Raw genomic sequence first — 13385 nt, 5'->3', positions numbered from 1 at the left:
TGAGCTCATTACTACTTTCTTCTATGGTAGTTTCCTACTTGTTTTGATTAATTCATTTAAAGTTCTCTCTACCTTCCTTATAAACAGCCTGATATGCAACTTACTTTCAGTTTCTTCCTTAGTAACTTAGCAGACAGTGTCTGCTACGTAACTCCTCAGCCTTCAAGCATTTTACAAGCAATGAAATCCAAGTAGACATCAAAATTATGAAAAGTTGCTTGCTCTTAGGAGAAGTGCAAATTTAGCCCAAAATGTGACATTATTGCCTAATTGGCAATATTAAAAATTATAACAAGTATTGTCAAGGATAAAAAGCAATAAGAACTCTTAATGCTACTGGGAAAAAAATGGATAAATATTTATTTTTAAAAGTAGGGCACTATCACATTATCCAGTAAAATTAAGATATTCTTTAACCTTGCAATTTCATTTTTAGCAATATATTCTACAGACACTTTTGTGCATCCATAGCACAATCTATGTACAAGAATGAACATAACTTTTTGCACTAGCAAAAAACTGGAAACAACTCAAAAGTAGTATAAATGGACAAATAATTGAATAGTATACAGTGATGAAATGGTATACAAATACAGCATAAGCAACATCATGGATGAATCTTAAAAATATAACAAAGTTAGAGTGCCTGAAGGGCCAGTGGGTAGAGTATGTAACTCTTGATCTCAGGGTCACGAGTTCAAGCCCTACATTGGGTGTAGAGATAACTTGAAAATAATTTTTTAAGAAACATATGTGTAAAACAGAGTTATACAAATGTGTCCACTAGACAAAGTATAGACAAAACTAATCTTGCTGTTCAAGAATGCTCACGTAGATGTTAACTCTAAGAAAAAGTATGGAAATAGTTACCATAAAAGTCAGGATAATGATTGCCTTTAGCAGGGATTATATAGAGTTTATATTTGGGAAGGACACACCAAGGGTTTGTCCTGCACTGTGCGATTCACTTTGTAACAATTTATTACTACATTTTACCCTTATGTGCTGTGCACTTTTCTGTATGTATAGTATTTAATTTAAAAACATTTAAATATATCATTTTCTATCACTGTCTGCTGTCTACACACATAAATGAAATAAAAGTCTCATCAAAGAATATGTACTTTTACAATATTTCTAATATTTTCCATTTTGCTCTATTTTATTAGAAAAATATATCAAGTGGGCCATTACCCTCTAAATTGATTTCATGACACAATGGGTCATTACCTGTATCCATTACCACCTGTGACTGGTTAACTGCGTTGGTTAGACCAATTCCCTGTCTGACCTAAGCTATAGATTATAGCCAATGCTCAAGCCAACTGTCACTCTTTTTTTGACCAAAAGTGTACTGGACAAGACAGGGTACTATTGTTACAGAAATTGTGCCTAAAGCCTACTGAGTAGTATGAAGCTGTACACTACTTTTCAGTAAGGAATGATATGACAGATGTACCCATATCCACACATACAAAAATAACTTTAACCTATGAAGAGAAATGTGTAATAGAAATCAAACCTTTATACTCAGCTATTACTACTGGCTAGGCACTGTTTTTTTTAAGCCCTTTTCATATATTAATATATTTAACATTTTCAACTACCCTGTGAGGTTAAGATTCTATTATTTTCATTTTACAGATGAAAAAAATGGAATCAGAGAGAATAAATCTAAAGATTTTAACACAAAATAGTGTGACTGAAACGTCTCTTTTGCAGGAAGAGGAAATCCTCACTCTGCATGTCCTATTGGGGGACTTTGGGGAAAATGCAATTATAATCCAGAAACTTATTGGGTGAAACTCATAGGTTGTTTTGCTTTGTCAAATCAGTGGACAGTCTTGCGGGACTCTTCAATAAGCATGTTAGATTTGATGTTTCATAAAATCTGTTTAATTTTTTATCTTTTTTTTTTCATTCCCATCAATTGAAACATGCTTTGAGAACTGAAAATTTGCTGATGTCCTTTTTATAAAACAAGTAGTGGTTCTAATAGTTATCATTCCTTAATATTTTGTAGGTAGAATTACAACCCAAATATGAAGACAATCTGTACATGTACCTTTACTTTGTCATCTTTATTATTTTTGGTTCATTCTTTACCCTGAATCTTTTCATTGGTGTCATCATAGATAACTTCAACCAACAGAAAAAGAAGATAAGTATACTAAAACTTCCTCTTTATTCTAAAATGTGAACTAAACATGTCACACGGGTTCTTTTTGGCTCTAAAATGTAATCGGCAAAAAAGAAAGAGTATAAAATTCTGAAATTATTTTGATATAATCAATTGTGAGTTTTTAAGTAAGTGTTAATTGAGATAGCATGTATTGATATTTTCAGTATAGAAATATGACGATTAATACAGAATAATTTAAGGATTGACTATACACATCTCTGTAAATACAGATATTGGCAACATTAGAATAGCAAGTGGAAATGATTTCACACAATTTCTGAGGTAGATTTTATAGCTAGCAAAGAACATGATTTTAACAAGTTTTGCTTTCATTTCTTTACTTTGGAGGTCAAGACATTTTTATGACAGAAGAGCAGAAGAAATACTACAATGCAATGAAAAAACTGGGGTCAAAGAAACCACAAAAACCCATACCTCGACCTGCTGTAAGAATAACATACTTTCATTCCCAGCAAGATCTGTTATTTATTACTTACACAGCCCAAATTGCTAGATACTAGTATTTTTATAAATTTACAAAACAAATTTCTATCCTAGCAATGTGGCTAGCAGGTAGCCTAAATAGCCTTAGTATATGTGTAATAGTCTAAGTGTATATGTACTATATATAATGTAAAGCATTATATACATATGTAATGTAATGTAATTACATATATATAATGTAATGCATTATATACATATGTAATGTAATGCATGTAATTACATGTTATATATAAACATATAAAATATTTGTAAATTAAAAATTTCAGATTTATATGCCAATAGCATTAAGTAGGATTGATGTCACTGAGGAGCTTCTAATAATATAGAGAAGAAAACATATCCATACATCCATTATATGGAAATATTGAATGTTCACAGAGTGCAATGGGGATGAATCAGAATAATTGGTACATCTCAGATATGCCACATTTCTATCCAGCTTTGCAGATTGATCGGAATCATTATGACACAAGTCAGAGGTTTAGGTTTTTTTTCTGGTTTTAAAAATATTTCATATATTTCCCTAGCATCTTGCTTCTAAATCTGATGACACCATTCTGCATTTTTATGGCTCTTCCAATTGTGTATGATATGCCAGTAGCTACTTGGTTGCTGCAGGGAATTGTCAGGAAGAAAAGAGCTCTTTAAGAGCAGGGCAGTGCATGTCTGAAGGCCCTGAAGTAGGAAGGCCAGTGAGGCTCGGGTGCAGAGAATGGGGGCTTACTGGGATGTGTTAAGAAAGAAGAAGTTAGGGTGGGACAGACTTTTCTGAGCTTTGTAGGTTAAATTCAAAATTCATCTTTATCTTTAGAGCAATAGGAAGCAATTGAAGTGGACCTGGTCATTTTCAGTTTTGTGAAGATCACTCAACGAGTATTGACAGGGGCAATGTGTATTTTGTTTTGGAGCTGTCTCAGATGATAGGTAGCCTGATCCAGAGTTGTGTGGAGATGAATTAAAGTGAATGGACTTGTGAGCTGTCACTGGAGTAAAATTACAAAGTTTATCTATTAATGGAAGGTGGGAAGCAAAGAAGGACCCAACAAAGAGAACTTATGTGTTTCTACCATACACACTGGATGACTAGTGTCAAGCAAGATATGAAGAAGTGACATGCATGGAGAAAAAAAAAATAGAGATGCTTGCTTGCAGAATCTGGCAATTAAAAGGAGATAGGAATAAGAATGAATATTTAGAAGTAATAAAATAAGGTTTCTTAAGACTGAGAGGTAGGTCTGAAGCAAAGCAGGAGTTCTGGAGAAGAGTGTGAAGAGAAGGAATATAGAATAAAGTCACAAATTTTAGAGGGATGGAGTCCTCTAGCGAATATGGAATAACACATAAAAAGATATATGTGAAAAGTCAAGATAATATGAAATCCAAAAGGAAGTAGAAGAGTTTCTTGACACTGATTTTGATTCTCTCAAAAAAAGAATAGAGAGAAAAATAATAGGATATTCCTGAGAAGTGTGGAACTATCCTGGAGCAAGTGAGGGATAAAGGATTCCTAGTCATTGTCAAGGGCCAAGATGAAGTGAGAGAACATAAATCTTCATCAAACAAGGCTGTCAGGGTTACATAGCTTCCTGCTGGATATACCACATCCTGAGATTTAAATTGGAGACAACAATTAGTGACTGGGGTTTGGAGTTACACATTGAAGTGACCCATTGGAAAACCACATGGCCAGGAAGATTAAACTTTGTATTGATAAACCTTCTAATTTTAAGCACTTGTGAACCTACTACACTGTAGGTGTTAAGTCTATGAGAAAAAAAAATGACACTGCTCTGTCCTTGCAGGGCCTCCAGACAACTAGAAGAAATAACTAAAATCAGATAAATAAGAGCAAACCATATGTAATACAGTTTCATCAATTTTATGACAAATGTAAACATAAAGTTTTCTGTGGACACAGAGTGCTTAAAACTTAAAACTGAATTCAAAGTCACCAGAAAAGGGGTGAAGGAAGTCTCTATTAGTACCAGGAGATAAGATAAAATGATACAGTAGAATCTGCAAATTTTATTCAGAGGAATAGGAATTATCAGAAGGGTAGAAATAAGAGAAACATAACCAGACTTGGAAAGGTAAGCTAGAGTAAATAAGAAGGAAGAAGGAAGGTTTGCAACTGGAAACAGACACATTTATTACATTGAAAAAGGCTCTGGAAGGACAGATTCAGCTGAAGCAACAGAAGTCTAGTCCAGAAGCCAGATACCTATTGAGAGAAAAGAGAAAAATACTATAAACAGGTGGTTGATGTCTGAGAATTTGCATATGGAATAATGGATGTCTCTTAACAGAGAGAGAGCAGAACACTAGTACAGAGAATCCAGATGGATAAGCATGTTAGGATCTGGGAAAGCAAGCTATGAAGCGTATAGGTAACAGATCATCTGTGCTTCCAGTTAAGAAAGTAGAGGACAGCAGTGGAAGCTAAGTCGAGTCCTGAGCCCTAAAAAGCCTGAAATACCAAGCAGATATAGGCACAGTGGTATAAAACAGGGTCCAAACAACCAGAACTGGTGAGATGAGGACCTTAATTTCTTAAACAAGACATAAAGCCATTCAGTGCTTGGAAATAAGGTCCAAACTGAATAGGGCAAAGGTTGAACATCTGATTGCGGACTATAACTTTTATAAAGATTATTTTATTCTTTCAGAAGAGTTACCCATATAATTTCACCCAGCTTTTCCTTATTCTAAAACCTGGCATAACCATAGATCAGTAATCAAATTAAAAAATTAACCATGGTACAATACCATTTAAATGAAATATAGAACTTAATTACATTTCACCAGTGCTCTACATATGCCCGTTTTCTTGAACTATAATTTTTTAAAACATCTTCCAAGCTGAACCTTAAAGTGCTCTGGCTTTGGGGAAAGACAATAAAAGCAGAAACTAGAAAAAAATAAACTAGAAAAATCTGGAGAGCTACTTATTAGTACTTCAAAGTTTACTTTCATACCCAATGCCAATACATGGGATAACAAAGATTTGTTATAGTGGCAAATATTGGCTGACTGTCCATCATACACACGGTGATGTTATGGTTACTAAGAACACAGTTCTTAACCTAAAGTCATTTTACAAAATCTGGTATAATGAACAGTATAACTAAAACAAATACACTTGGAAAAAGTTGTATATTCCAGTATACAAAATGTTCTTCCAAGTATTAAATAAACATGGTATGTTTTTATAAAAGCTACATTTTCATATTGCTATGTTAAAACCAAATAAGTTGAATTTCATTTTTTTATGTTTCTAAGTGAATTTTACATATTCTTTGTTCCAGAACAAATTCCAAGGAATGGTCTTTGATTTTGTAACCAAACAAGTCTTTGATATCAGCATCATGATCCTCATCTGCCTCAACATGGTCACCATGATGGTGGAAACTGATGACCAGAGTCAGGAGATGACGAACATTCTGTACTGGATTAATCTGGTGTTTATTGTTCTGTTCACTGGAGAGTGTGTGTTGAAACTCATCTCCCTTCGTTATTACTATTTCACCATCGGATGGAATATTTTTGATTTCGTGGTGGTCATTCTCTCTATTGTAGGTAAGAAGAGGTGCTTTTACTCAAGTAAGGAAGTTAATAATAAAAATCATTTTAAATTTTTGAAAACGTTTCCCACTCATCTTTCTCATTTATCCCAAAATTTTAAATAAAAGTTTAATAGCCCATTCTTCAGTTTGTCGTATCTCTTATTGCATGCTGTGCATGAAATGATATGTAAAAAAAAGATTTTATATTTTGCAGCCCTCATTTATCATCTTGTCTCATTTCAGAAGACAATTACAGCAGTTTGGCATAACAGTCCTGTACTCAATCACACTTCTGTGGTATAGACAAGTATTGCTTTGAATAAATAATTCACATGCACATACACACAAAAATTATTAGTAGTCAAATAATCCATATATAAGATATTGATAATTGGAATAGTTTGTATGTGTGTTTATATATATTCACACATACGTACACTTCATCTTACCTTTGGGTTCAGATATTTTCTGTGGTTTGTAATATTCTTTTTCCAGAGGTACACAGTTTGTTCAGAAATTCAAAACAGCTTCATTGTCATCAATACATAGTAAGTAGTTATGTATAGGGCCTTAAATGAGGTGCTAGGAGTAAATATAAGAGATTTAAGACAAAGTTCTGCCTATTAGAAAAAAGAAAACATACAGAGAGGGAAAAAGTAGTATTCCACTATTTATACTGCTTTCTCTGACAGACTAGAACACCGAAACAATTTGCCATTCTGTGTGACCCTCACAACAGTGACATGAGGTGGTCGTTTAGTGATTAAGGGATGAGACTCAGGAGTCTTACAGACCTGGCCAGGAGCTCCCCTCTTTCCCCTGCTTAGCAGTTCTGTAACCTATAGCAAGTTACCTCTCCAATCCCTGACTTTCCAGAGAATATTTCTGTCAAGTGCTATTGTGAGAATTAAATGAGATGTTATAAGTTGATGACTTCGTATCATGCCTAGAACAAAGAAGAGGCTCTCTACATGCTAAGTTTAACAAAAACAACAAAAGTAGATAGATATTATCACCATTTAATGATGTGTAAAAAAAAAGGGGGGGGGGGGAATTCAGTGCCAAGTATATCTGTTGCAGAGCCTGGATTCTCTCCTGTCCATCATTCTGCCACCTTCCAGATAAATTGTATCACAGCCATCTCAGGATAAGACCTCTCATATTCTTGATCCAAAATCTCAAGCCTTGTCCATTAGTTCTTATGCCAAGACTAGAACTAGAATTTTAGAACTATAAATCCACCTCTTTACTTGGCTGCCATATACTCTGTAACATCTTTAGGCCTTCAGTGGTTGAATCTTTTCTTGATAGATAGATGCTTTTCTTGAACTAGGAAAATTGACCGTTAATACCTTCAATATCAATATGTTGCATGAGTGCCTTCAGAGGGATTAATGTTATGACACCAAACATACCAGTTTCGTTTTGCTAAACAAATACTGCTGATTGTGTGTGTGTATGTATATACCTAATTCTCATGCCCACATTTTGTAAAACTAGTGATTATCCAATTCATGTAAGTTTTCATTCACTGCTATTAAATATTACACTATTTTTGTTATTGTTTCTTGATTTTCCACAGGTATGTTTCTGGCCGAGCTGATAGAAAAATACTTCGTGTCCCCTACCCTGTTCCGAGTGATCCGTCTCGCCAGGATCGGTCGAATCTTGCGTCTGATCAAAGGAGCGAAGGGGATCCGCACGCTGCTCTTTGCTCTGATGATGTCCCTTCCGGCCTTGTTTAACATCGGCCTCCTCCTCTTCCTGGTCATGTTCATCTACGCCATCTTTGGAATGTCCAACTTCGCCTACGTTAATATGGAAGTTGGAATTTATGACATGTTCAACTTTGAGACCTTCGGCAACAGCATGATCTGCCTGTTCCAAATTACCACCTCTGCTGGCTGGGATGGATTGCTAGCACCTATTCTTAATAGTGGACCTCCAGATTGTGACCCTGAAAAAGATCACCCCGGAAGCTCTGTTAAGGGAGACTGCGGGAACCCATCTGTTGGGATTTTCTTTTTTGTCAGTTACATCATCATCTCGTTTCTAGTTGTGGTGAACATGTACATCGCTGTCATCCTGGAGAACTTCAGTGTCGCTACTGAGGAAAGTGCCGAGCCCCTGAGTGAGGATGACTTTGAGATGTTCTATGAGGTTTGGGAGAAGTTTGATCCTGATGCCACTCAGTTTATAGAGTTCTCCAAGCTCTCTGATTTTGCAGCTGCCCTAGATCCTCCTCTCCTCATAGCAAAACCAAACAAAGTCCAGCTCATTGCCATGGACCTGCCCATGGTCAGTGGGGATCGGATCCACTGCCTCGACATTTTATTTGCCTTTACAAAGCGTGTTTTGGGTGAGAGTGGAGAGATGGATGCCCTTAGAATACAGATGGAGGAGCGATTCATGGCATCGAACCCCTCCAAAGTCTCCTACGAACCCATCACGACCACTTTGAAGCGCAAACAAGAGGAAGTGTCTGCTATCGTTATCCAGAGGGCTTATAGACGCTACCTCTTGAAGCAAAAAGTGAAAAAGGTTTCATGTATCTATAAGAAAGACAAAGGCAAAGAAGGCGATGGAACACCTATCAAGGAAGATATCCTGATTGATAAACTAAATGAGAATTCGACTCCAGAGAAAACCGATATGACACCCTCTACCACGTCTCCACCTTCGTATGATAGTGTGACCAAACCGGAAAAAGAAAAATTTGAAAAAGACAAATCGGAAAAGGAAGACAAAGGGAAAGATATCAGGGAAAGTAAAAAGTAGAAGGAACAAAGAATATTCCATTTTGTGATCAATTGTTTACAGCCTGTGACGGTGATGTATTAGTGTCAACAGGACTCCCACAGGAGGTCTATGCCAAACTGACTGTTTTTACACATGTATACTTAAGGTCAGTGCCTATAACAAGACAGACACCTCTGGTCAGCAAACTGGGACTCAATAAACCAGAAAAACAGCATTGACAGGAGGTTTCTGTTTTCACAACCAGCTGACACTGCTGATGAGCAGAGATGTAATGGCTACTCAGACTATAGGAACCACTTTAAAGAGGGGAGGGAAGTTAAATTTTTATGTAAATTCAACACATGACACTTGATGATAGTAATTGTCACCACTGTTTATGATTTAACTGCCACACCTGCCATATTTTTACAAAATGTATGCTGTGAATTTATCACCTTTTTTTTTTTTTAACTCACAGGTTGTTTACTATTATATGTGACTATTTTTGTAAATGGGCTTATGTTTGGGGAGAGGGATTAAAGGTTGGGAATTCTATGTTTCTCTATTGTATAACTGGATATATTTTAAATGAAGGCATGCTGCACTTCTCATTCACATGTGAAAAAAAATCACATCACAAAAAGAAAGAGTTTACTTCTTGTTTCAGGATGTTTTTAGATTTTTGAGGTGCTTAAATAGCTATTCATGTTTTTAAGGTATCTCATCCAGAAAAATTTTAATGTGCCTGTAAATGTTCCATGGAATTCACAAGCATTGAAGAATTGTTTTATTTTTACATATTCCATTATATGTACATGTATATATGTATATATGTATATGTGCGTGTATATACATATATATGTATACACACAGAGAGACACACATACACCATTACATAGTCATTCAGAGTCCTGGCAGCATGACTATACCATTTTTGATAAGTGTCCTTTGGCATAAACTAAAAATATCCTATCAATCCTTTTGAGAACCTGAACTGACCAAAAAGCATCCCCCACCACTTTATAAAGTTGATTCTGCTTTTTCCTGCAGTATTGTTTAGCCATCTTCTGCTCTTGGTAAGGTTGACATAGCGTATGTCAATTAAAAAAATAAAAAGTCTGCTTTGTAAATAGTAATTTTACCCAGTGGTGCATGTTTGAGCAAACACAAATGATGACTTAAGCACAGTATTTATTGCATCAAATATGTACCACAGTAAGTATAGTTTGCAAGCTTTCAACAGGTAATATGATGTAACTGGTTCCATTATAGTTTGAAGCTGTCACTGCTGCATGTTTATCTTGCCTATGCTGCTGTATCTGACTCCTTCCACTGTTCAGAAGTCTAATATGGGAAGCCATACGTCAGTGGTAAAGTGAAGCAAATTGTCCTACCAAGACCTCATTCTTCGTGTCATTAAGCAATAGGTTGCAGCAAACAAAGAAGAGCTTCTTGCGTTTTATTCTTCCAATCTTAACTGAACACTCTGTGGTTAAAACAAAACAAAACAAAAACAAAAACAAAAAAAAAAAAGCCCGGCCATACGAACGTGTTGCAAGCTGCTTCAATCTGTGGAAACTATATGGTTAGAGTTTTCTAAGAAAATATAAATACTGTAAAAAGTTCATTGTATTTTATTTTTCAGCCTTTTGTACATAAAATGAGAAATTAAAAGTATCTTCAGGTTGATGTCACAGTCAGTATTGTTAGTTTCTGTTCTTAGCACTTTTAAATTACAGCACTTCACAAACTAAGAAACAAAAACTAAGACGCAGTGTAGGTTTCTGCTTTTTTATTAGTACTGTAAACTTTGCACACATTTTGACGTGAAACACATCTCAGACTGAGTCCAGTGTTGATTTGCTTTCAAATAGTAATGCCTTATCATTGAAAGAGGCTTAAGGAAAGAGCAGCTGATATCCTTGGCATTGCTTGAATCAGATGTTTCCACTTAGTCTTTTTATTCAAGAAATCATCAGTCTTTTCCAGTGTTTGTTTACCCAGATAGATCTTACTCTTATTGGCCCGTATGGCATTAGAACTGTGTCAGATATGATATGGGACCCAAGTTGGCTTTTTTTTTTTCGTCACAAAGCCAGGTAGTGAAATTATATTACCAGTTACAGCAAAACATTTTGGTTTTCCTTCACAAGCAACATTAAATGTAGATTCTTTATACTAAAGCTATTGACTTGTAGTGTGTTGGTGACATGCATGCAGGAAATTGCTACTACCATAAAGAACGGTAAACCACATTACAATCAAGCCAAAAGAATAAAGGTTTTGCTTTTGTTTTGTATTTAATTGTTCTGTCTTTGTTTCTATCTTTGACATGCCATTTAAAGCTAAATTTCTATTATGTAAAAAATGGATCTATCAGAAAAATATAAATGTAAAGAATACACATTAAATATAATAATTCATCTTTAAATTTTTTCATGGAATGGAAATCAATTAAGAAGAGTGTATTGGATATCTAGTTTTAATATTGGCCAAAAATCTAGATATGGTATTGGGTAGAGTACTGGAAAGTTACAAAAATTAATAAAAAAATTGACTAACATTTTAAATTGTGCATCCTTTCTCCTTCTAGTCTACCTACTGTTTTCTTTTGTTCCTCTTTTCACTCCCGTTTCTTCCCTATGTTTTCTTGATCTACTTTTCTATATGCTTTTTCATCCTACCTTGGGCTCTCAGTGTTTTTCATTCAGGATATTTTTCTTGTTGCTTTTCTGTTCACCCAGTCCCTTGTTAATTACATTCTATAGACAATGGCTCTGTGCACTTAAACCCCTAATAATTTGCTGTCACTATATAAAAATCCATAGACTATCATTATGTTCATTTCTACAATTCCCTTGGCAAAAATTCTAAGTGAGCTTAGATCTCAACTCTTCATAATATAGTAACAAAATTCACAAATGACACAGTTTTGGTTTTTCTACTTAATTATGAGCAATTAGAAATGTTTCTCAATTCCGATTACATACTAGAATTACGTGAGATGCTTTTTTAAAACGGCCAATGCATGGACCAGGACCAGACCCATTGAACTCATATCTCTGGGGATGAGACTTAAGCATCTAATATTTTTAAGGCTTGCCATTGATGTTGGTTCATGCTAAGGGTTGAAAACCAGTGAGTCAGTGTCTCTTTGCCCAATAGGAAAAAATATTCTACAGAAAATGAACCTTTCCTGTTTCAGAATTTCATTACATAATTCATTGTATATAAAGTAAGGCTTCCAATACGGTAGCTTTGGGGATATTTACCTTTTAGTACAAGGAACTGACATTGATCCATTTATGTCAGTGGTTAGTGACTGAGACTGTAGTTAGTGAAAGGGAATTCTATCAGTGTTGCTTTTGAGAGCTTTTTCAAATTATACACACATACACAACATGCACCCCCAATTATTCCTAGTGCATACTGGGTGAGATGAATATGCAGATGGTTTAGGAAACAGTACGGATTCATAAAGCAGCTTTCTGGGTGAACCCTATATCCCCTATTGGGTAAGAACCATTAATCTGGACCAATGGGAGACAGCATTCTGTTTGTGATGATCAAGTCACAAATCTAAACAACAAAGACTTCTAGCCTCTACTTCTCTATTTTGGAACACCTCTGATAATCATATGTTCTCCTGAGTTCTGTATAATACAGATGGATTTACAAAAAGAAGAGGGGCGAGAGTATGAGAGGGGTTGAAAAGGCAGAGGAGACGGAAGGAGGGAGAAGAACAAAAGGGGAACATAAAGGAAGGGACAGGGGTTTAAAAATGGGAAGGAATGCTTTATAAATTATCCTCTGAATAAAGGTCTTGCTGTTAATAACTACAGCAATAATGAGAGAAAGGGGAAAGAAGAGGCGTGTGGGAAAGAAATTTGGCTTAGTTGTCAATATGTTAGATAAGCAATGTAAATGTGTTTCTCCTTCCTTTTTTTTAAAGCGAAATACCTACGAAAAAGGTGAAGAGGGCATTATGCAAGTAAATGCTACAATGATTGCATTGATAGTGGGGTTTTTTCTGTCATCAGAACTAAATAAATATTTGTCTACTGCATATTAACTTTGCTATAGGAGCTGAGAGATCAAAGATGAAATTAACTGTCTAAAAGAAGGGTATAGCCAGAGGTGAAGAACCTTGAATGTCATGCTAAAGTGTTTGGAATTTATTCTGTTGGCAATGAGGAGTGATTGATCCCTCCTGACGAGTAGAATGGCAGTGAAATTAGATACATCTGTCCCTATTTAATGTGATAGTAAGAAGACTACACTGCCCCTACTTTGCAATATTTCACAGAGATCTCATTTTCCCATCTATTTTTAAAGATGTCTGTGTTCTTATCTTTCATATATATTTTAAAAGTATGCATAGATTAAAAGACAAAAAT

At 35.2% G+C, this 13385-nt stretch overlaps 1 protein-coding gene across 1 annotated transcript in view; it reads left to right on the top strand.

Moving 5' to 3' along the window:
• SCN2A (sodium voltage-gated channel alpha subunit 2) overlaps positions 1 to 11558 on the top strand; it is an 89074-nt gene extending 77516 nt beyond the window's left edge. Inside the window, exons 24-27 of the mRNA XM_039241998.1 lie at positions 2024 to 2161; positions 2524 to 2628; positions 5992 to 6262; positions 7832 to 11558. Of these exons, the coding sequence (XP_039097929.1) occupies positions 2024 to 2161; positions 2524 to 2628; positions 5992 to 6262; positions 7832 to 9027 (1710 nt within the window). The 3' untranslated portion in view covers positions 9028 to 11558. The remainder of the gene's footprint in view (positions 1 to 2023; positions 2162 to 2523; positions 2629 to 5991; positions 6263 to 7831) is intronic.
• Positions 11559 to 13385: the final 1827 nt, after the last annotated feature.

This window comes from Hyaena hyaena, unplaced genomic scaffold (assembly GCF_003009895.1).
Source record: "Hyaena hyaena isolate Hyena2069 unplaced genomic scaffold, ASM300989v1 scaffold_207, whole genome shotgun sequence".
NCBI lineage: Eukaryota > Metazoa > Chordata > Mammalia > Carnivora > Hyaenidae > Hyaena > Hyaena hyaena.
The sequence above is the reverse complement of the archived record's forward strand: the minus strand, read 5'-3'. Positions and strand labels throughout refer to the sequence as shown.